Below are 24,727 nucleotides of genomic sequence, written 5' to 3'. Positions count from 1 at the left end.
ATTTAATTGTTCATTCTCACGCTACTTTACCCTTAAGAGACACTGTTATGGCCACCATTCTCTCAGTTGAGAGAGACTTAATAAAGCTCTTCTCAGTTGAAGGGGCTGCTATTGAGCAGTGTGAGGTGCTGAGTGGTACTGCATTTTCTCTCTCTACTCCTAGGATGGAGCAGACTGTTCTTGTAACAGTCCTATTTATGCTCTGCTGTGACTGGTTTATTGATAAAAATGACAAATATTTAAGGTGCAGAACAACATCTCTTTATCAAAATCAGTAACAAAGGGATTTTATTTCTCAGATACTTGAGCACATTCCCATATTGTGCTCTCTTGTTCCTGGGGCTGTACAGTAGCCTTTCCTCAGCCTAGCCTGTCTCCCTGAAGATCCAGGCAGATGTGTCCTTAAACTACTACTTCAGGTTGTTCTGCTTCAGTTCCTTTTAGCTGATGATTTCCACACCTGTGATTCTTTACGTTAGTCCCAGGGGCTGATCTGTGTAGCAGTTGTTTACAGGGTGGCTGACTCTATGAATCATATTAGGGAGATGTCTTCATTATGTAATGAGAGATGCCTTTCCATCTGGAGGCTGATAGCTGGCTTCGTTTCCCCTTTAAGCTATGGTTCTTTCACTCTTGTTGCTGAAGAGTAGTTTCCTCTTCTGATGTGCAATGTGGCCACAGCTCCACTGACAACAGTGAACGTGTTCTTTTTTTCTGCTCAGAGAGAGGGACAGAACCTGCAAAGTTTTGGAATAAATGAGAGAAAACTGTTATGAACCATTCTGACTCACCTCTCACCCATGTATGCAAAAATTCACAGGGAAGAACCACTAAAAATTAAGGAACAACCTTTGCGTCTTGAAAGAGGAAAAGAATAGAGCCCTCACCCTGTTCATTAGGAGTACTGCTCTCAGATCCTTAGTTAAACCAAAACAACCACAGGAAAGGCAAGAAATTCTGTCCGTTATTATGTTAGGTTCCCAAGATCCCTTCTTTCTCTCACCTACTATCCTAAAGGACTAAAAGGGGAAATATACAATATCCTGATGGATGGATGGGGAATACAAGGAATCAGTGGGACAACATTGAAAACAGATAGTATTGCATCTATCTGTTTTGTATTGTTTTGTACTTAGTCCTTGCCCTAAAGAGCTTACAATCTATCTTTTAGTTCTGTGTTTGTACAGTGCGGTTCTGGTCCATGACTAGGGCTCCTATGTGCTACGCTAATACAAGTAATTAATAGTAATTCACTTAAAAGGGTAAAATACCCTGTAACAAAAGCTCACTGTTGCTTGGGTTGATTTTGAAAACTAACAATAAAAAGCTATTTGAAAGGGACTGTGGACCCAATCCTATGTCCATTAAAGTCAGTGGAAAGACTCCAGCTGACTTCAGTAGTCTTTTGATCAGGCCCAACAAAGTCCAAATTGTAGGTTTTGGAAAGTTTGTTCTTACAAAAACTAAAACCAGTAGAAAATTTTCTGTGATTTTTTTTTTTTTTTTTATTTTAAGTCCAAGGAAAAGTTTATAAGAAATAATCCACTGTGGTGTTTGCAGTCCAGCTGTTGTGGCAGTGTATGCACACCTGAAAGTACAGTTGATTAGAAACTGACTGTTTAACAATGTTGAGAGCTGCAAAAAAGTTATAGAAAGTAGAAAACTAAATTCAGTTTTAAAGTTCTTAGATTTTAATAATCTCAGATGTTTTTGGTAAATTGCTTTTCATAAATGTCTTTTAACATCATTTTTAATCTAACATTGTCCCTTAGAATAACTCCATTCCTATGCATCTTATGGGGGACAAATTGCTACAATAAATAAGTAAGAGTAGGTTGATAGACTAGGACTCCTGAAACATGAGCTTTCTGTGTATTGCTACATTCCTATTCTAGTCCACTTATTAAAGTTTTGTTATTGAAGCACCTAAATACCATTATGCTAATCACATTTGAATGATTCCAGAGGCTGGTTAAGCCAACCAGAGTGCTACATAAGATAAAGAAAATATATAACTCAAAATGGGCATTACATTGTAGCAGTTGTAATATTTATTGAATTCAGCATGTGTATGTTTTACATCTGATTGTTTTTTCGTTGCATGTTCTCCTGTCTGATGTTTCATATTAAAATCTTCCTGGCAGGTGATTGTGGAACAGTATGTTCAATCTCATCCCAATGGCCTGCAGGCCATGTACAATAAACTGCTGGAGTTTGTTCCTCACCATTGCCGTCTCTTGCGTGAAGTAACAGGGGGAGCTATGTCAAGGTAACTGGTTGTCAGCTATAGTTGTGCCAGTTGTTGATTATCCAATACTTCTGAATGACCTGTATGATATTTAACTACAATACACAAAGGATTTGCCAGTCCTTTCCTAAAGATTAAAATCGATACTGTTTCTCTTTTAGATCTGCACGTGTAAAAAAAAAAAAAAATGTGAACAAGTTTTCCTGATGCTGTAGCACTGGGCCTGAGAAGGGGGAGAAACTGTATACTACAATAATGAAACTGAGTACCATTACAATAGTCCATCAGCTTGGCCTGACCCTGCAGCAGCCCTGGCCTTCTGCAGCCAGTCTGTCTGGGACCTTCCCTACTGTTATCAATTGGGCCCAGCCACCTTGAAGAGTAGAGGGAAAGCCCTCAGAGCAGGGCACTAGGCCTCCGGGAAGCCAGGGGCTAGAGTCACCAAGAAGCCCAGTTGTGTTGAAAAGTGACATTGTTCAGAGAAGCCAGTGAGAGGTTTTGATTGCTCTTTGCTCCCATTATACAGGCAATGGATCTGGGTCAGGGTTCTGAAGCACCCTGACCCTAGGGTGTCTTCCATCAGTCTGTAGGGTGCCTGGAAATGGCACCTTATACATTTAAGGAGAAGAAGGAAGAGCAGGTCATCAGCTTGGAACCTCAGGTTGCTGAAGGTGTCCGTCATATCTTCATTTCATTCAATGACACTTTTGTCCATGTGACTGATATCTCTGGCAAGGAAACAATCTGCTGAATGCCTGATATGATGAGTCCTTTCCCTGTGCTGCTGTGTTGGAAGTCTAGTAGGTTGTCCAGAGGTGCAAGTAGCTGGGCAATCGCTGCCTTTCACATCAAGCTACAAACAGGTGGAAATATGACCAAAACTCCTGGATCTAGTGCCCAGTCAGCCCTTGGAGCATTGGTTCATTACAAAATGAAGACTGGGCCTACTGAGGATTTAACCCCCATCCCCCTCTGATAGTACTCCCAGAAGGAGTGGTTGCCACAGTCATTATCTGTAAACCAATGGTTGGGTTAGATTTTTCTTTGATGCGAGGGAACTTGACTGTGTCCTCCATCCAAGGAGAGGGGCACAAGGAAGTTATTAGAAAATTCAGTTTTCAAAGTTACTAGATTGTCTGCATAACAAAAAAGAAAAAAATTATTCGTTTTCCCCCATAGTTTTGACTAATTCATTATATGTTCTGGAATTACAGATTTGATTGATCTGTATACCTCTTTTTGCTGTCTACTCAAAAACGCTTAATTCCTGTTGTAATTAAACTGCCTGTTTTGAAGCCTACAGAATTCAAGTCTACTAAACTTTATCCATTTATTTATCTATTCAGAGGCTGGTTAATGTAGTAGACTGCTACAATTAGCAGTGCTTAGAATTTAGTCTCTAGAGATTGCAGAATTACTTTTCTATTTAGCCATCTGTTGTTGTGCTTTTTACATGTCTTTAGATTTTACTAACATCTCAATTCTGTTACTCCCTCAGCATTTTTAATCCTTATTTTTATAGGAGGATGTTTTTAGTATTTACTCTGATGTGCCCTACTAGAATTATAAATGCTTCTTTCTTTTTCTGCTCTGTCAGCTTTTGAATTTGGAAATTCAAGATAAACTTTTAATCTTCCACTTGGAAGCATAACACCAATTGCTGCATGTAGAAATGAGACTCAGAGGAAGCAAAGAGAGGAATTCCCTTTCTTCCCAACATCCTATTTCCATTTGGCATCTGATTGATGAGGGACCTGTTGAAACTTTAAAACATACATGTTAGAGTAGGAATTTTTTTTACTGATAAATATTTGTGTTTTTTTCAGAATTTACTAAAAATGTGCTTCTACATAAAACTATTGTTTTTCTAAAAAATGTATTAAATTGGAACAAATTTGGTTGTCTCAAATATGGTGCTCCAATGTAGACATAATAAATATGAAAATTGTGAAGAACACAGAAAGAAAGAACTGGTTTAGCTGAGTAAACATGCCTATATAACATGCCTATGTAATGCAGTGCCTGAGTTTTGGTTAACATTATTTCCAAATTTGAACTTTCATGAGTTAAACTTACCTTTTTATGAAATTTTTTTTGCAATAAATGAAATATTTATCCTCTTGCAGTGAAAAAGCAAATATTGTTCCTGGATATGATTTTTTAGTGAATTCAGTGTGGCCAGAAATAGTACATGGCTTAGAAGAAAAATTACAATCACTTTTTAACCCTGGAAACCCCGATGTATTTCATGAGGTAATTTTACATGTTTTTACATTTGCTATAACTCTGATGTGGGGAAGAACTTGTGTGTCATGTTCTCTAGCTTGTTTTTTCAGATTCTATTGTGAAAATTCATGTTGCTGCATGCCTCCAAATAAGATAGTGTGGTAGAGATCATGTGATAGTTTAAATTCTATTTTAACTTTTTTAGGAGCAAATTCTGCCTTCAGCATGCATTCTGCCCATGCATTTGATGTTAGTGGGACTTGTACGGTCATGTGAATTTGGTCTTAACCTTTGCAAGACAGCAGATATCTCTAGTTTATAGAAAAACACAATGTAAATAAAGGAGGGAAAGGGAGAACTGAATGTTTAAGGCTGGAACTGCTAGAAATAGACCGCTGTTGTGTTAGTTAAACATCTGGGAAGCAACTTGGCATTTGAATGTGACTTGCCCTTTACTGTGGAAAGGTTAAAAAAAACAAAAAAAACCCACCTTCTTTGACATCCCATCTTTCTCTCTCAACCTTTAGCCTTTTTCATCGCTAACAATGCTGTGACTAAAGGTGTTTCAGAGGGCAGCTTGAATAATTCAAGTATTTTGAGGGAATGTGGATGTAAATAAGACTTTGGAGAAATGGACTCTTGAAAGAACTGCTTTATAATGTCATAAATATTTACTATGTGTGTTCAAAAATGGATTATGAAGTGTATGGAAATACTTGTCACTACAGTTTTTTCATAATTGTGAACAATGTTACTGTATATCTGTGAGAGATGACATTTTACTGATACTTGTCAGCTGGAAGCTCAGTCTGATGTAGAGTAGGGCATAGAGACTGCAGCTTGCCATCTGAACAGATGACAAACTAGGAAATGGTAAGCCTTCCGCTTTTGTCATGCGTTCAGATGGTGAGATGCCTGTGTCCTTATCTAAACCAGAATGTCAAAATAGCTTTCTTGTGGTTTATTTTTCTTACTTGTACTCTCTTAATTGATAGAATCCTCTTTGTAACTAGCTCTATTGAAAAGGATTCTTACATTACTCCTTTTAAGATGGTGAAGTGACTATTTGTAACAAACGATCTCAAGGTGGGAGAGGGAGGAGGCATACCAGGTACATCAGTGCAAATGGACTGTTTAAGAAAATGTTGAACTCTTTGCATATGTAGGTGTATCTGTCAAGTGGTTCTCCCTATTTTCATGCAAAACTATCTGTAATAAAAACAGATCAATTTCTCTTAGAATTTAAGGTCTCCTTCCTGTAAACACACAATGTAATTACTCACATGCCTAAAGTTAAGTACATGTGCTTGCGGGTTCGGGGCTTAAATAAGGGACAAGCATCATAAGGAGGTTAAAAAAAGAGATCCTGTTTTCATGCAGCTGTCTTGGATAAGGAAATACAGCAAATGTGTATGTGTGTGTTTGTTTCTAAAGAGAATGCTTTTCAGTTTTCCATAAAGCATCAGCTGCTCTTCAATGTTCCATTGAATGCCCTGTGTATGACAGTGTATCAGTTGCATAGTGCTTTTGTTCTTCATGCTGCTCAGGTTAAATTGGAATCTTTGTATCTTTATTGAAAGCTTATCTCCATGTTAAAAAAAAAAAAAAAACTTTTAAAAGCTTGCCTTTTAAAATTAATCTGATATTGATCCATAATCCAGATTAAAAGAATTTGACCTTCAGTTACACCATGCAATCAAAATAGAGTACTTCTCCAACTGACTACTTAAATGAGAATTTAGCAATTCTGAATCTGAGTCATTAAAATATTTTAACCTAAAATCAATAAGAAATTAAAATTTCAAGTGTCAAAATGACTTATGGGTTAAGAATTTTGCTGATCTTCTCCACATGCCAAAATGGAACTGTGCTTTAACCATCTCAGGGGCAAACCATACTGTAAGTTGCCATTGAAGACTAGTTCTAATAGTTTCTTCAGTTTCAAGGCTGCCCAGGAGCTTAATATCCTCGTTGTAGGTCCTAAGACCGATGAGAATTTAAAAAAGCAAGCTACCTAACAGTAGCTTTAGGCCTTCTTTTTGTAGATGTTTTAGTGCTTCATAAGAGATTTTTGCACACCACTGCACACAACTCTGCAGTATGTGGTAAAGGTCCTACCATTACAAACGCACTGCAGCAGAGATGCTCTGTTCAAATCAGAAATGTGGTGTGATTCATTGATGCTTATTCCAAAAAGCCAACGACTACTTATTAGACAGATCTGGATAAATGGCCAGCCCCAGGGATTGGTTAAGGCAGAGGTTGGCAGCCTTTCAGAAGTGGTGTGCCGAGTCTTCATTTATTCACTTTAAGGTTTCATGTGTCAGTAATACATTTTCATGTTTTTAGAAGGTCTCTATAAGTCTGTATATTATATAACTAAACTATTGTCGTATGTAAAGTAAACAAGGTTTTCAAAATGTTTAAGAAGCTTCATTTAAAATTAAATTAAATTGCTGATCTTATGCCACTGGCCCGCTCAGTCGGCTGCGAGCCTGGGGTTCCGTTCACCTAGGCCGGCAGCAGGCTGAGCAGGGCCTGCGGCCGGGACCCTGGCTGGCAAGGGGCTGGCAGCCAGAACCCCAGACCGGCAGCGGGCTGAGCGGGGCCGGCAGCTGGGACCCCAGACTGGCAGTGGGCTGAGCAGCTCAGTCTGCTGCCACTTAGCCCGCTGCCCGTCTGGGGTTCAGTCCGCCGGCTCCTGTCAGCCAGAGTTCCGGCTGCCAGCCCCGCTCAGCCCGCTGCCGGTGTGGGATCCCAGCCCTGCCCACACAGAGTGGGTACCTACCTTCTCCTTGGTTCTAGCCCATTCTCTTCCTCTCTCTCTCTCTCTCTCTGCACTGAGCTGAGGGTGGGAGTGCACTGAGCACAGGGCTGGGGATGAAGGAGCAAGCTCGGGGTTGGTGTGTAGGGTCCTGCTAGGAGCTAGAATGAGGGAGGGGGCTCAGGGTTGGGGTTTGAGTGTGGGGTGCTTACCTGGGCAGCTCCCATTTGGTGCAGGCGGTGCAGGAGCTCCCGTTTGGTGCTCGGGGTGGGGGTGGGAATGTGGGGGGTGCGAGAGTCAGGACATGGGGTGTGAGTGGGCTGGGTATCTGTGGGGGCACTGGAGTCAGGGCTGGGGCCGTGGGGGGGTGCAGGGGTCAGGGCAGGAGGCTGGGGGTGTGTGGGGGGGGGGGGTGCAGGGGTCAGGGCAGGAGGCTGGGGGTGTGAGAGGGTGGAGCAGGGGTCAGGGCAGAGGCCTGGGGTTGTGGGGTTGCTCCCAGCCCCCTGCTCAGAGCGGCTCACAGCAGGGGGCTGGAGGGGATATGCCCTGATTCCACCCCCCTTCCCCACTTCTTTTCCACCTCCTCCCGGGAGCAGCAAGCTTGCAAGGGCCATCAGCTGATTGGTGGCAGGGAGGGAGAGGAGGAGGGGCAGGAACCCAGCATGCTGGGGGAAGAGGTGGGGGAGGGGGGAGCTTGCCTGCTCTGCAGCAGGAGCCACCATGGCGGGGTGGGACGGGACAGAGAAGAGTGGGACAGGGTGGGCAGGATTTTTAATGGCACGCTGCTGCCTGCCAGCGTCCCAGCCTGGGTTCGGCAGTGGGCTCTGAGATCACTGCCATGAGTGGTGTTTTTGCAGTGTAGACATACCTATGGAGATTAGAAAGTTGGGGTAGTGTCAACTGACTTTGAGAAATTAGTACAACTATAATCTTTATAGACCACATAATAGAATCAGCATACAGTCTTGACTATTTAATAGGAAAAACTAAATTATAGTAGTCAGAATGTGTTTTTTCTTCATACAGAGATACACTATAAGCATGGATTTTATACAGAGATTTGAACGTCAGTGTGGATCGCAGGCCAGCGTGAAAAGATTAAGATTACATCCTGCCTACCTCAGCTTTAACAATAAGTGGAATTTGCCTGTTTATTTCCAAATAAGGTCAGTATTGGATTTATTTACTTGGAAGGAAGGAAGCAAAAGCGAAGTTTAGCCATGGCAAAAGAATGTAGCCCACAACCAAAGCTCCTCTGTCCCTGGGAGCTGTACTTGTCACATAAAAGCAGCTTTCTTAAAATGGAGAAGCCAAAATGTAAATAAATCTGAAGAAAAAGCATGGATACTGCAACTGGTTACCAGGGCATGTAATTAATTTTATACAACTTTCACTGAGTTAGACAAGCCAGAAAACCAGTTAGAGTTATGGTGAAGTTGGTACAGAGTGTCACTGCTGATAAGACTGCCAGGGACTGGTCTAGACTAGTTTTCAAACCTTCTGCATCTTCTATAGCTCAGTCTCTGCTTATCTTCTTTCTGGAATTAGAAAGAATGTAGATTTAATAGAGTTTTTGCAAGGCTGGTGGAATGCTTAATAAACTTGCTATCATGGTAGAGTTCTGTTTTTTAAAAGCTCTAAAATAAAGGGTTGAATATCATATCAATTAATCTGCCATGGTCCTGGGTTAGCTGTACCTCTAATCCCTTCTCTCATTTTACTGGGTGTACCTCCATAGGTGTTAGGTCTCATGACTTTACCTTTTCTGGGATGGAATCCTGCAATTCTCCACTCTTAGACCAGGTCATGGGCTAAAGTAGCCTGTGTACCAGCTATGGTTATTCAGCTGATCCAGTTGGACTCAGTATGTGTAGTTTTCCCTTCTGGAGCTTATGATCAGAGGTGTAAACAGTGGATCAAAACAGCCTTTAAAAAAATAGTTGTGTAATCTTAACAGTAAGAATGAAGTATAGCATAAGAGATAAGGAATTCGTAAAATAAAGGTCTACACACATCTGTCTTACCTAGAGGCTTGTCATCCCTTGGCAGAGAACCTGGGCAGGTCTCTCTTACTGTCTCCCAACAAACAGTGTCCCCTCCCTGAGAGTGTCAGTTTCATCCCACCAGAAGCTCTTTGTCTCAGATTGTCTCCTATATTTACAACTTGGTATCTCCCCCCACCCCCCCTCTCTCACTCACACTCACACACCCTCCCCCCCCCCCCAGCTCAGATGGTAAGAGGTGTGAATTGCCCTTGCATAATCTCTTAAATATCCGTCTATGGGTGCCTGTCCAAAGCCTTTGTTGTATGCAGTGTTGTGGTAGCTATTGAACAGATACGTATCTTTAGGCTGTGTACACTGTTTAGGTAATGTATGTTGAAATGAGAATTGAAAGTTTTCAGTACTAACCCCCAAAGTTTTTTGTAGTTTAAAAAAAAAAAAAAAAAAAGAGGTCAGGGCATCCAAATCAAGGGAGGAACTATTGATTTTTATCAGGTACAGAACTGTTTGCAGGACCTTGTGCCACTCACTGTTCATTAGCAAACATGCAGAAAGCTACAGGCACCATGATCATGTGACCTACCTGAAGGTTAACTAAAGCAAATGTAAGAAGTGAGATAATGTGTTGACTTTTTCAGTGTGAAAGCAATAAAGTAAACAAGTTAGTGTTTCTTACTAAAAGTATAGACACTGAATCATCCTCAAACTTGCTGCTTTTTACAGGATGTTTAAGATTATAACTTGAATCTCTTTCCCACTTGTCCCACTTCATTTCTGCTTGGAAAATTCCATCATTTCTCTTTTAAATGCTTTCCAGTTAGGGATCAAACTAAGTAAAAAACAAAAAAAAATCTCCCCAAACAAAATCCACACCTTCTTTATATAGCTGATAGTATAAGGCATGTTTAGACGCCAGTTTAAATAATCATAACTTGTAATACTGAACAATATTTGTTTCTTTCTGTCAGATTTAGAGAGGTAGCAGGAGCCTTAGAAGCTGCACTTTCAGATAGCCTAGAAGAGGCACCAGGTAAACTTCCTTTACTAAAACTTGTAGTTTTTATTGTGTAAATAAAACTGTTTCCAGGTAGTGACGGTGATTGTTAGAGTAATCAGTCACACAAAGCTTTAGATCTTAAAATCATGTCAGTCTTTTTTTACTGGTAAGTCAATTAAATGGGCTAGATCAACTCATTAATACAAATAGTGGTACCTGGTTTACACAAATGAGATGAGGGATCTAAATTAATGTAGGTCTCCTAGAAGATGCAATTAAAAAATTATGCCATGCTATTGGCGCGAACATCTTTCCTATTCAGAACACTACAGTTATGAAAGTGAGGAAGAAATGACCATTTCTAAGCAGCAAATGCACTTATTAATCTCAGCAGTATAGGCATCAACTCTAGGAGTCATTTGTCTGCTACATTGGCCAGAAATTAGAAAGGAGCAATGAATTCATATCTATTTAGTGTATTAGGAGACTGGAAAAGTGAATTTATAATCTATTGAGTGAATTAGGAGGCAGAACATATTAAATGGGAATGGAGGAAAAGGACTGGTGCTGTGGGAAGAGCCAGGAGAGAAACGTACAGGGCCTTTTAAAAGAAACATTAAAGGCAGTGAAAGTGTTTGGTTTTTTTAATGGAATTAGTCTCTCTAATCTGTATAAAACAAATTTTCTAAGCATAGGACTAAAGATTATGAGAAAACAGGACAGCAGAGTTGGAGATATGGGACACGTTGCCTTTGTTTCTAGGATTTATGCATTAATCTTAGAAACTAAATGAAAAGCATTTACAGACTGAGAGCTAAGTACTATTCATTTGCAAACTGTATAACTCGATTGCCAAAACTGCTTTAAAAGTATTCATGTAATTGTAGCTTTTACTTATTGAACTTAACACTCCTTTGGTACCGAACAGTGATAACAGCTGCTGTTTATTGCATTGTGTTGTCAGGACACAGAACAGTTGCTGCTCTGATTGGCAACTTTCATGCACTCAGTCAACTTAGTAACTTTTTTAATGTACCTTGTGAAACCTGATAAGATAACATTTTCAGAACTAGTTTTAGTTATCCTATTAGGTGAATAGTCAGTAAATATAGAGACAATGTAGTTGAACGAAGGGCAAGATTCTTATGTCACCTTTGTGTTGCACATTTATGCAATGTTAATGGACACTTGATCCAGGGGAAAGTAGGTCTGATATTAAAAATTTGGCTTTAAACAATTTCAGTAAATTATCTTGGTGATGTTGAAAACCATTTTGAAGTCATTTTTAAAGTTCAAAGTATTTTGATTTAAAAAAATTAACAGTAAAAGTACAGTTCCATAAGCTTTGAAAAATAAATTTTCAAAACAAGATCTTAAATCATGATTAGTAATATAACCATTATCCCCTAATTATTTTTTTAGCTGGAAGCTCATATTGCCTTTTGGCCACTCACCTGGTATGGGTGAGTCTTCTGAAGTGTTGGTCAGATCAGATGTTTTTACCATTATTAGCACACCGCCTATGGAAATTTACACTGCAGATTTTAGCACGCTACTCTGTGTTTATTAATGAGGTAAGAGAATGACATGCTTATGCCATTGATACTTATTGATGGCCTATACGTACCAAATGAAATGTGTTCAGTTTAAATCTATAATTTCTAATATATTAGTACCTTTTAGACTAAGAAATGTGTATCAAGTACAGTTTAAATAGAGCCTTAAAACTAAAAAAGATATTGCAAAAGAATGTTAATGGTCACTGTTGGGAACTATCTTGAATCATTACTTATATGAAAAAGTGCCATGGAGAGACAACCCATTCACAGAGTTGTCTCCTCTCAAGTCATTATAATGGGACTGATACTCATGCTTCAGTTCTTCTATGTTGCAACTGAAAAATGGCAGTATTGTTTACAGTGTCACTATACTGCTGGGGAAATCAGCCAGTGGAACCCCTAAAGTTCACAGGGGTAACATTTTTAGGAGTGTGAAAATTGCAACATCCTTTGTGAAATGAAAAAGCATAGTCAAGTTCTCAATTTCCATCCTTCTCCCAGTCTCTGCAATCTAAACCAATGACAGTGGTTTGACTGTCATCACCTCGTTTTATGGACTTTGGCCCAAAGAACAGATTCAGATACAGAATACATTGATTTTTACACACCAGGGTCTTGAGATGATGCTGTACAATGTTAGATATTCTGCGGCCTTTTGTTAATATTAAAAAAAAAAAAAAAAAGAACAACCCTATGTAAACCAAGTACAACGAGGCAGAATAGAAACTTAGATGCTTATAACTTCTGCAAATGTTGTACTGTGTTGGGAAAAATTTGCAGAAGACTTTATACACTGCAATTTTGAGCTCAGCTGTAACTATCTTCTCAAAGACTGAAGTTCATTTCTCACTTGGCTACTACAGCTTTTGCTCAGGCCCATCTCCAATGAAAGTACAAAGGACAACAAAAAATCGGTGGCAACCAGTAGCAAGGAATCCTCTGTAAACCCAAATCCCAGTGAGGACCAGGGAAATGGCGCTCCAGAAACACAGCGTTTACCTTCTATATCCAATACTCAGTTGGTATATATTGCTGCAGATTTGGATAGACTTAAGGAGCAGGTTAGTACATGCTACTATATGTACAAGAACATTTTCACTGATCACATGTCAATACTGTTTGGCATATTGCTCACAACATCTTAAATATTTACTAGTGCTGAAACTAGCATAGTCGAAGTAGGGAGGTATCACAAGCAGCAAAGCTTTAGGGAGGCGCTGTTGTTTTTATTCAGATCTGGTTGGTTACAGAGCTACCAGTCCAGGTACAGGTAATTAAGGAGTCTAGTTTTTCAGTATAATGAATTTTTCAGCAGCTGTTGCACTGGCTGCTGAAACCAGATTTTTCCGTTCACTTTTGGCACCAGTTAGCACTGCCCCAGTCTTGCACCTCTCCTTGTGTGAATGATGAACAGCAAGGACCTGGTGTCCAGGGGCACAGTGCAAAATCAGGCTTCATGTTTTGAGCTATTTCTGGTCTAAACAAATATTTACTATTTTAACCTTTGAGCCTCAGCAAGATTTTACTGTTAACAATGAGTTTAAAGCAAAATTCTAAATCTCACAGATGGTTGGGTTGTACAGATCTGCTTGGAGGGTTTCCTGTGCTTTTGATTAAACTGAACTTCCTAAAACCTTTGAAGGAGCCAGCTTGTTACAATAATATGAGTAATATGGTGTTTCGTTAATTCTAATGTTTTGCCTTGAAGGGCCATGGTGGGGGGAGGGCACCAAATGCTTAATGCCATTTTCTCGGATATGTCCTGTATTTTGGTCTTGTTGATTCCCATTTAATAGTCAGTAAAAATATACCCAGTATTTAAACATAACACAGTCTCTCCTTTTAATGCATGGGAGATTTTCAGACCTTGAGAGAACAAACCCATATGTGTTCATAATAATGGTTGTATGCATATCTGGTTTTGTTCAGCTTCCTGAACTCTTGGAAATTATCAAACCAAAACTTGAAATGATTGGCTTCAAGAATATATCCTGCATCACAGGTAAAACTGGGAGTTTGATTTTAGTCATTTGGGGAAACAAAGGGAAAACATTATGTGTATGTATATTCTTGTAATATTTACAAGTAAGAGTTTTTTAAAAAAACTATACCATTTGATAGTTCTTTAAAATCTAATTTGGACTAGAACAGTTAATTAGAAATAGTCTGAAATGGGAGCTTCAGAGCTGGAAAAAATTCTACTGAACTTTGGGAGAGTTTGTATCTGATTCTGAACTTCCTGAGTGTGCCTCATCTCTACTATTACCAACACTAGAAAGCAATTAATCTGATGATCTCCCCCATCCCCCCCCTTTTTTTTCTGGCTGTGACATGGACTTTTAGTAACTATTTCCTAAGCTGAGTAATGTTAAATATAGGATTTGATTGCAGAAATAATATCAGAAATGTCTTTGTTACATATCCTAGAACAAGATGTATTGTATGGAGTGGGGATGGAAAGGGTTGCACAAGTTTGCTTATGTCTGGGGCTTGGCAGTGTAGCTTAGTTTCAGCTTCCACATTTGTAATTCAACAGGAGCCTTGGAAGACTCTCAGGCATCTTTATCAGCCTCCATGCCTACCTTGAATAATAAGATTATTCAGGATTTGAGTGAATCCTGCTTCAGTTATCTGAAAAGCGCACTAGAAGTACCAAGACACTATAGAAGAACCAATAAGGTCAGTGCTGATCTCATGTGAAAAGAAGTGCTCTCATGAAAGGCTGTGAATACAACCAGCTGATGTATTCAGGGTTTCTACCACACCTATCTATAGCTGCTTGCAAATATCCCTACTTTGTGACTGTTTAATTCCTGCCACCATTTCATTCTTGCCACGCTCAAGAGAACTTTAATATGGTCTTTAAGAAAAATATCATACTTGGCTCTTAAAGTGTGACAGTAGTTGCTAAAACCTGCTGTCACCCTTAGGTGTCCTAGAGAACAGTTGGTTTCAAGTAGCAAGTGCCCTTGAGGCAAAACTGTTGTTGGCACCGTTGTCAGGGCAGATTAGAAACAATATGGAAATTGATCTGTCCTCTCATCCTTAGATTTGGTCCTGTTCTCCACAGACCCCTCATCTGTCTTGTCCTAAGTCCGAGTTGTAAGCACAATGGCTAAGTATGATCGTACCTGTTTTGTGGACAAATAGAGAGTGTTAGTCTGTTAGTCACTGATGCTGTCAAGGCTGTTCATTTCATGAATTTATTTTCTTTTGGGTGGGGGGAAGCCTTGATTTAAATAATCAGTTTTAATCAGTTTTTCCATTTGTACTTCAGTTATTTTCTAAAGAATTCTCAATGGTTGATATAACCATTAAAACATAAGAATGGCCATACTGGGTTAGACCAAAGGTCCATCTAGCCCAGTATCCTGTCTTCTGACTGTGGCCAATGGCAGGTGTTTCAGAGGGAATGAACAGATAATCAAGTGATCCATCCCCTGTTGCCATTCCCAATTTCTGTCAAACAGAGGCTAGGGACACCATCCCTGTCCAGCATGGCTAATAGCCATTGATGGACCTATCTTCCATGAAAGTATTTAGTTCTTTTTGGATCCCTGTTAGTGTCTTGGTCTTCATAACATCCTCTGTTGATTTACTACTGAATAGAGCCTTCACTATATTTGGTACATCTTTTTGCTACCTAGGATGGTACTCTATAACTATGTACATTTATTTAAGCATTTATGTAGCTTATTATTTTCAGATTTTTTTAATTGTACATTTTTAGTATGTTAGAAAATGGTGAATCATATATTGCTTATTTTCCAGATAATTCAGTTTTTGCTCATGATTTCTGTCAAGCTGCATTAGGATGGTAACTGGAATTTAATTAAACATAAAACAGCATATACAATGTATTTTTATTAAAACATTTATGTAAAATGTTTTGGATACATAAACTTCTTAACAAAACATTTCACGTACAAGTAAATAATTTATTACATAGAGGGGTTAACTATAATCAGTGAATTACATTGATTATTTCAGGTCAGCCTGGGAAAATTTTTGAATATGCCTAAATGAAAATGAATGGAGCATAAGTTCCTACTCACTCTTGAAAATGAGACAGTCTCCTAAGTTACTTAATTGTCCTTCAGACTTTTAAAACTAGTAGATTTCATCCCCTCCCTCCTCATTTTTATTCATAGACTGAAAGGAAGAGACAAGTTTTCCTGCTTTTTCAACTCCCAATTGATTTTTCAACTTTGAATGAATTTGCACAAATGAAGAAAATATTCTGTGTGCGCCTTCAGAAGCAGCTACTCTTGTCAATAGCTGGTTGAGCATTTCCAGGTTCCAGGTGCTTAGCTAGTGACTTCCCCCAGTTCAGTGATGTGATTTTCTTTAAAATGAGAACTGAGCCACTCAGAGCTCAGGTAAGGAGAAGCTATAAAACATGCCTACGAGACCTCGGGTGGGCTCGGTGAATGATCCTAATGATTTTTGTTGGTGTCTCCTGGAGTCAGAGGCCTGGTCTCAATGCCGGTGATTATCTTGGCCAGTCTTTTGCATCCAGAAGCATAACCCCTTGGTCCCCAACAGGATCAAGCCTTTAAAACAGTACATGGCCTGTGGTGTCCTTTTTTAACGCTTGACTTCAAAAGTTAGATATTTTCCCCCCGATACTGTCTTTATATAGAAAAGCAGCCTTTAACTTAAAGCTGTTGCTAGAGGCACATGGATTCAGCGTACCTATTTTTTATTTCAGTGTTTTAAGAGGTGATGATAATTTTAGGCCTTAACAGATTTTGTATTAAACCTGTTTAAAATGAAATCTGACATTTTTTTATTTTGATGTTTAAATTATAATAAGGTTTTCTTTTTAAAAATCTGATTTCAATAAATCCGATTTTTTAAAAAAAATCAATTATTTTTATCCACCTTGCTAGTGGGAGACTCAGGAGACATGGTTTTATTTCCTGTGTGACCTTGGGCAAAACATTTAGTCTGTCTCAGTTGCCGCTCTGAAAAATGGGGCTTTGCCAGAGGTGGTGTAAGGATAAATGCACTAAAAAATGTCAGGGACTCAGATGCTATGGTAGTGGGGCGATATACGTATCTAAGACTAGGGCTGGCTGGTCAACGAGGGTCGGACTGGGATGAGGAGCCAGGGGTAGGGAAGAGACAAGACTGGGACAAGTTGGGGGCATGGGGCAGAAGGGGTCAAGCCTCGGGAAACTCCCAAACTTTTGTGCCCATTAGAGTACATTCCCCTCCAGAGCCTGGAATGGAACCAAAATTCCTGAGTCTCACCATTACTGTGCTCTCAGGAAATATCTCTGAAATTCCCTGGCATCGTCTCTCCTCCCCCTCTAGTCTGATCCAGATAGCGGATGACTATCTACTACAGCTACCTGTCACTCCATTAGCTCAAATGGCAGAGGTCTGTGGTCAAGCACAGTAGATCCATGTACATGTCGGTATGATACCACATGAGAGAATTTATTAAATGGCTACTTCCTGATCTCGGGGCAGATTAATGTGGTGTTTCCAAAGACACATAGTGGAACAGATACCTTCGCCAATGAGGGAAAAGAAGTATTCTGTTAAATGTGTGGCAGTTTCTGGACAATTCCTGAGTCACAAGATTGCAGAAGTTGCACGGAGTACACCATCATGTGGGGATTGCTGACAACAGGCTGATTTGCCTCAATACGCAAATTGCGGGATATACATACAACTGCCTAGGTGACTACTGACTCCTGCCAGTTACATCTTTTCCTGTTCTCAAAACTAGGAGATTCAATGGCAAAAACTCTAAGGCAAAGTGAGGCTTGCTTGGTGATATGTCGTCCCCTTGCAGAACACTGAGTTGAGCAAAATTCAAACTTCTGAAAACCAGGAAATGCTGAGTTATTTGCAGTCCGAGCTCTGCCTCTTTCAGCAATGCCCCAGTACTCCCCATTAACAGACACGTTTATTCTACCACCCCACAGTTGCTGAAATGAACACACACTTCACCTCCCTTTACCAGCTATTCACTCTCACCCACAGGATTCTGTCTAATGCTATTAAAGGACAAATAGGGGAAGGGAGGGAAAGGTTACCTATGCCACTTTTCCCTCTGTTCTCCTAGAGCTGATTTTCAGTTTGAGTTTGGCTCAACTCCACATCCTGCAAGGAGATGACATATGCCCAAGCAGCATTAACATCCTTTTTGCCATTGACTATGCTTTGCGTTTCACGTGTATGGTATATTTGACATGGCATTCTTAAATAACAAGATATTTATCTGCTCTGTTCTCCACCTTGCTTCCTACATGATTTACCAGGAGGTGCCAACTAAAGCATCACCTTACGTCGACAGTGCTCTTAAACCTTTCTACCGACTGCAGAATGAGTACAAGGATATGTTGACGCAACCCAGGATTCATCAATGGTTGGAAAGTGCCCTATCTGAAAGCACACAAAAGTAAGTGAAAAGATGATAGAACCATACAGAACAATCTCAGTGTTTGCCAAAACTGTAACCTTAACTCACCGGTCAGTTTTTTTTATTTCAAAAACAAAGCAGGCATATTCCGTTGTTAGCAAGGTATGTTCATAGGGAGGTGGTGTGGTCTTGTGTATACCACATGCAGGACTGGGAGTCAGGAGACCCAAGTTCTGTTCACAGCTCTGCTACTGTCGGACTGTGTGACCTAGGGTGAAGCACTTAACCTCTGCTGCACTTTTCCCCTCTTTAAAATGCATGTAATAGGTTACCCATTTTTTTAAAAAGCTTTTGAGATCTATGAATCAGGTGCTCTGTATAGGAGTTAAGTATCTTTATTGTTTCAGTAATTACTCATAGTTGAAAATAAAAAGGCATTTAAATATTGGACACCTCAAAGTGTTTGAAATCTAGAAATTACACTTATTCTGTGGGTGGGTAGAAAGACTGCTGGATAGTAAAGAGACATGACTTGTCTTTAACACTGAGCTCTCTTCTCCAAACCTGCCCCTATAAATATCCTGATGAGAGAGTGTCTCATTCTTCAGAAGAATACCATATTATTTTGCCTTTTTCTTGGATCAAATGGCATATTGCCTGAAATCCTTACTTACGTAGGAACTTAAATTCCATTAACCTCTCTTTACTCAGGTATTATGAAACTGTATCAGATGTTTTGAGCTCTGTAAAAAAAATGGAAGAGAGCCTGAAAAGACTCAAACAGGCCAGAAAAACTGTAATTCCAAACCATGTTAGTTCAAACGGGGGCATGAGTGATGATAACAAAATCAGACTACAGTTGGCCCTGGATGTTGAGTACTTTGGAGACCAGGTAAGTTGGAAGAGAAAAGTCTGCTTATTAAAGGGTTATCACTAGCTATTTCTTGTGGACCTGTCTTAGTTGTTTACAGTTTTGTTCAGGTCTGCTAGAAAAGGTTGTATGCAAATGCCTGTATAAGTCTGACTTCCATTAAAGCCTATCTCCTAAGCATAAAGCAATTCTCAATTACCACAAATAAAAACTAAAATAATATATTACACTTTTCCGCTTTATTCATTTAATTATATGGGTTGGGAAGAAGTCTTGCATTTCTTTGTTCAAATTCAATTCAATGATCTTCAGAACTTTCTGTTGTGAGAATGAAGCATAAGAAGAGATATAAGCCTCTTCTATGGTCGGAGTCTAGAGCCAGAGCAAGCATTTCCTTAATTCTAATTTTGGCTCTGACCCAGCAACTCCTGTGGCCCTGAGAACATTTAACACCCTCTGCCTTGATTTCCTCATGTGTTGGCATTCTTACCTGAGTTACTACGTGAGGAGTAGTTAATCTTTTTGAAGGGCTGTGAAAATGCCAGCAAAGCAATAAGTATTACAATGCTTAAACTTGATTCACTTTTGAAATATCATAATGTCATATATAAAACAAAACCTTAACAAACACATACAAATAGAAAAAATGCACAAGACATGCAGTATCACTAAGCTTTTTCATGTTTTTGTATTTGTAACCCTCTTCCCCCCATCCTCTTGTCTGTCTTCTCTTAACTTGTCACTTCCCTGCAGTGATTGTCTCTTTAATGTGTGATGTTATTTACTTGTATTATCTAGCATGCTTTAGGGTGCTCAAAGAATAAATGAGGTTTCCTCAAGGTAGGGTGTGTGTACACTCCTCACTTCAAATTACGCAAACTGAACGTTCATGCTGAACTATGGACATACTTGGTATATTTTTCAGAAGCAAAGCATAAATATTACTAGCTAAGTGCAGCTTCGTAATATTAGTTACCAAATAATGTCGCTTTTTCCCTTGGTTATGGTTGTGGAAAAGCATTTAAGTGTGATGATAAATAAATAGATCCTCTAGTCCATCAAACTTCCTGTAAACACATGCTTCCCTGGTACTGGGGTTTAGCACAGGGGTTAAGGGAGAAGACTTTGTGGGAACCCCTTGTTAAAATAAAAGTAGCAAATATTGTTACTGCTAGGGCTGTCAAGCGATTAAAAAAATTAATTGCAATTAATTGTGCTGTTGAACAATAATAGAACACCATTTATTTAAATATTTGTGGATGTTTTCTACATTTTTCAAATATATTGATTTCAATTACAACACAGAATATAAAGTGTACAGTGCTCACTTTATATTTTTATTACAAATATTTGCACTGGAAAAAATAGAAATAGTATTTTTCAGTTCACCTAATACAAGTGTAACTTTAGCATCCTCATGGCCAAGATGGAGTCTGCTTTGCAGGCAGCTCTGGCCAAGAGAAGGCGTGCGCAGGAATGCAGCAGGAAAAATCCCTTCCACCCCAGGGGCACCTGTTCCAAACCCCCCAGAGTGAATGAACACACACACACGCACCCCCCACCACCCACCCCAGGAAAAGTACAATGGATATAACAAAGGGAGATATTTATTTACAGAGGGATGAGAAGAGAAAAACAACAAGGGGAAATATAAGGGGAGCAGTAAAACAGGGTTGCATCCAAACCAAGGCCCCACAGGCCTAGTGGTAGCACAGTCTGAAAGGGCAGACACCAAGCAAATGTGTCTGCACACAGAGTTCAGGAGGCCTGAGCAAAGTTCCAGTTCAGTGCTGAGTCTTGGGTGCTCCTGGTCGTCTTCAGCGCCAGTAAAATTCCCCGAACAAACCCCGCCGGTGCCCTCTTCTGCTGCTCTCTGCAAAGCCACACAGAGCGACCACCTCCCCACTTAACTAGTTACAGCCTCCCTCCTCATTCCCAATGCAGAGTCACAAGCCCCAGTACTCACAGCCCCATGCAGCACTGGGCAGCAGTGATACTGGGTCCAGCTCCGGCCTGTCCTTCTCGGGCAATTCCTCCCTTGCACACTGCTCCTCCTGGCTACTGTCCTTTCCACGCTTCAGGCAGGTTCCCTGCTGCTTCACTTTGCGAGGGCCTGTGGGCTGCAGCCCTTCTCTCTCTTGCTCTTGTTCCAGAGCCCCACCTGGATTTTCCCTCCTTTCACCCTCGCCCTCCCCTCCTGAGGAAAAAGATTTAAAGGGGCCATGTTCTCTAAACCCCAAGGGGTTACACAAGTACTGTAGTGCAATCTCTTTATCATGAAAGTTGAACTTACAAATGTAGAATTATGAACAAAAAATAACTGCATTCAAAAATAAAACAATGTAAAACTTTAGAGCCTACAAGTCCACTCAGTCTTACTTCTTCAGCTAATTGCTCAGACAAACAAGTTTGGTTACAATTTGCAGGAGATAATGCTGCCCTCTTCAGTGTCACCTGAAAGCGAAAACAGGTGTTCACATGGCACTGTTGTAGCCAGGGTCTCAAGATATTTATGTGCCAGATGCACTAAAGATTCATATACCCCTTCATGCTTCAGCCACCATTCCAGAGGACTTACATCCATGCTGATGACAGGTTCTGCTCGATAACAATCCAAAGCAGAGGGGACCGACGCATTTTCATTTTCATCATCTGAATCAGATGTCACAAGCAGAAGGTTGATTTCCTTTTTTGGTGGTTCGGGTTCTGTAGTTTCTGCATCAGTGTTTCTCTTTTAAGACTTCTGAAAGCATGCTCCACACCTTGTCCCTCTCAGAGTTTGGGTGGCACTTCAGATTCTTAAACCTTGGGTCGAGTGCTGTAGCTATTTTTAGAAATTTCACATCGGTACCTTCTTTGCGTTTTGTCAAATCTGCAGTGAAAGCATTCTTAAAACGAACATGTGCTGGGCCATCCTCCGAGACTGCTATAACATGAAATATATGGTAAAATGTGGGTAAAACAGAGCAGGAGACACACAATTCTCCCCCAAGGAGTTCAGTCACAAACTAAATTAATGCATTATTTTTTTAACAAGCATCAGCATGGAAGCATGTCCTCTGGAATGGTGGCCAAATCATGAAGGAGCATACGAATGTTTAGCATATCTGACATATAAATACCTTGCAGTGCCGGCTACAAAAGTGCCATGCAAACACTTGTTCTCACTTTCAGGTGACATTGTAAATAAGAAGCAGGCAACAGTATCTCCCGTAAATGTAAACTAACTTGTTTGTCTTAGCGATTGGCTGAACAAGAAGTAGGACTGAGTGGACTTGTAGGCTCTAAAGCAGTGGTGGTCAACCTGCGGCCCATGGGCCGCATGCAGCCTGTCAGGGTAGTCCTCTGGTGGGCCGCAAGACAGTGAATGGTGAACCACGGCCACTGGGAGCTGAGGGTGGCTGTGCCTGTGGATGGTCAGTGTACACAAACTGTCTCGCGGCCCGCCAGAGGATTACCCTGATGGGCTGCAGGTTGCCCACCACTGCTCTAAAGTTTTACATTGTTTTTTGAGTACAGTTATGTAACAAAACAAAAAATGTATGTTTGTAAGTTACACTTTCATGATAAAGAGAATGTACTACAGTACTTGTATGAGGTGAATTGAAAAATATTATTTCTTTTGTTTATCATTTTACAGTGCAAATATTTGTAATAAAGATAATATAAAGTGAGCTCTATACACTTTGTATACTGTGTTGCAATAGAAATCAATATATTTGAAAATGTAGAACAACATTTAAAATATTTAATAAATTTCAGTTGGTATTCTGTTTAAAAGTGATTAATCGCAATTAATTTTTTTGAGTTAATTGCGTAAGTTAACTATGATTAATCAACAGCCCTAGTTACTGCATTATTATCAGTTTTAACTCTGTCAGCACAAGCTGACTTCAGTTAGGAGTGTTCAGTTCATGCACACATAGCATGTTTTAGATCAGATCCTCTATAATTGCTGAGAAGATAAATTTGAAAATTATCCATTGTTACAGTAGAACAAAATAAACACCTTAAAATTATTGCAGTAGTTTATTTAAGCAATAGTTTCTTGTCACACAAGGCACACTTGTCAAAAATATGTCCTCAGAGAGCTAATTCTCATAAGTGGTAAGTTTGCTGGATAAACTTTATAGGGATCATTAGCAACAGGCACCCTGGAAAACTGCTAAATATTTGCCTGCAAAACGTATTAAATGAAAATTCTTAAAAGTTGGATAGTTCTCTCTTTACAGAGATGAACACGTATAATAATGGACTTTGCTTTGTCAGCACACAACAAAACATGATATGCTTCTTTTCTAGATTTTTACAATAGAATAATGCAGACAAATAAGGTGTCTACCTTATCCTACAAAAAATGTCAGACAACAATTTAACCCTGTCTTCCGTGGGTTTTTTTAGATGCAAAAGATGGGATTGCAGACAAGCAACATAAAAAGCTTTTCAGCTCTTCTAGAGCTTGTTCTCGCTGCCAAGGATCAGACTACAGTGGAACAATCTTAAATATATTTGAAAACGTGTGATGAGGATGAACCAGGTCTCCAAAAACGGGAGGGAATTATTTCCCTCTTCTTTCTTTTACCAAACTATGTAGCAATGAAGTGCTTCCTAATGCGTCTCCAGCAACAAGTCAATGCATCTTCTGTCAAGATACCCAAAGACTTGTTTCAACAATAAATTACAAGAGAGCATTCAATGTAGTTTTCCATTGTATGGAAGGCAGTTTAAAGCATTCTAAACTTTCTACTTTAGATTAAAAGCAAAGCAAATGTTTTTATTTTTATTGTAAATCTTAATGTGGAAGAACTGACTTAACGATTAAAATAAATATATAATAAATTGTCTTCCTAACTGTGTCATTGAGTGGGGGACGGAATCGTGCAGTGGAGTCCATGGGTTTAGGGGTTTTTCATCAAAATGTTTAAATCCTGAGTCATCTTTAAACTTAATTTTCAAATGGTGATCCTATGTGCTGACATCTAGTGTATAAATGTGCAACTCGTGGCTACTTTCAGACTTCTAGAACTAATGAATACATATACAACGGGAAAACTCTCCTAGAATATAGTGCTCACTGGAATGAGAACACTTTATTTCTTGTTGTTGCAAAATTATCACAACTGTGTATTTTCCCCTCCGAGTTGGATCTTGTGGAGTCCTGTGAAAGAACTGAAAGCTTTTATTGTCCCTTTAGCTGAATTTTTCTCAGAGTTTATTTTATGACACTTCTTACCCGGAAGGATCCTGAAGCACTTCACATGCTATGAATCATTTTATCCACCAATGAAATGTAACCACATCTGGGGTGAAACGCAAATAGTGTTAACAGTGCTTAGCCAACACTCCACTGCAAAATTTTAAAATAGGAGGTGAAGACTGGTTAGTTGCACAGATAGACTCTAAGTAGGCTGAAAGTAACTTACCCAGTCTGGAATTTAATCAGGCCACCAGAACGAGTGGTACTCACTGATTGTGAGTGAGTAGTAGATCTTTAATTCTAAGCAGCAGCATTGGCTTTAGTGTATTCAGTATGCAGATGGTGTTCTGCTCTATAATCCCAGCACATGAGACCTAGCTTCATCAGTGGAGCAAATATTACTGTACTTCTGTGAAATCAGGCTTAACATTGATGAGTTGGATGAAGGAACTAGGAGAATTGCTGAGCATGGTTTGAGTGGCGCTC

At 39.7% G+C, this 24,727-nt stretch overlaps 1 protein-coding gene across 1 annotated transcript in view; it reads left to right on the top strand.

Annotated features, from left to right (window-relative positions):
- Positions 1–23,855, top strand: part of COG2 (component of oligomeric golgi complex 2) — a 42,332-nt gene extending 18,477 nt beyond the window's left edge. The window contains exons 8-18 of the mRNA XM_084623269.1: positions 2,145–2,269; positions 4,375–4,501; positions 8,265–8,404; positions 10,210–10,271; positions 11,661–11,812; positions 12,661–12,858; positions 13,727–13,799; positions 14,334–14,476; positions 18,073–18,212; positions 18,885–19,065; positions 23,446–23,855. Coding sequence (XP_084479395.1) covers positions 2,145–2,269; positions 4,375–4,501; positions 8,265–8,404; positions 10,210–10,271; positions 11,661–11,812; positions 12,661–12,858; positions 13,727–13,799; positions 14,334–14,476; positions 18,073–18,212; positions 18,885–19,065; positions 23,446–23,547 — 1,443 coding nt within the window. The 3' untranslated portion in view covers positions 23,548–23,855. The remainder of the gene's footprint in view (positions 1–2,144; positions 2,270–4,374; positions 4,502–8,264; positions 8,405–10,209; positions 10,272–11,660; positions 11,813–12,660; positions 12,859–13,726; positions 13,800–14,333; positions 14,477–18,072; positions 18,213–18,884; positions 19,066–23,445) is intronic.
- Positions 23,856–24,727: the final 872 nt, after the last annotated feature.

Source organism: Lepidochelys olivacea (assembly GCF_965140295.1).
Source record: "Lepidochelys olivacea isolate rLepOli2 genome assembly, chromosome: 3".
Taxonomy (NCBI): Eukaryota; Metazoa; Chordata; order Testudines; family Cheloniidae; genus Lepidochelys; species Lepidochelys olivacea.
Note: the sequence above shows the minus strand (reverse complement) of the source record. Positions and strands in the feature narration are given on the sequence as shown.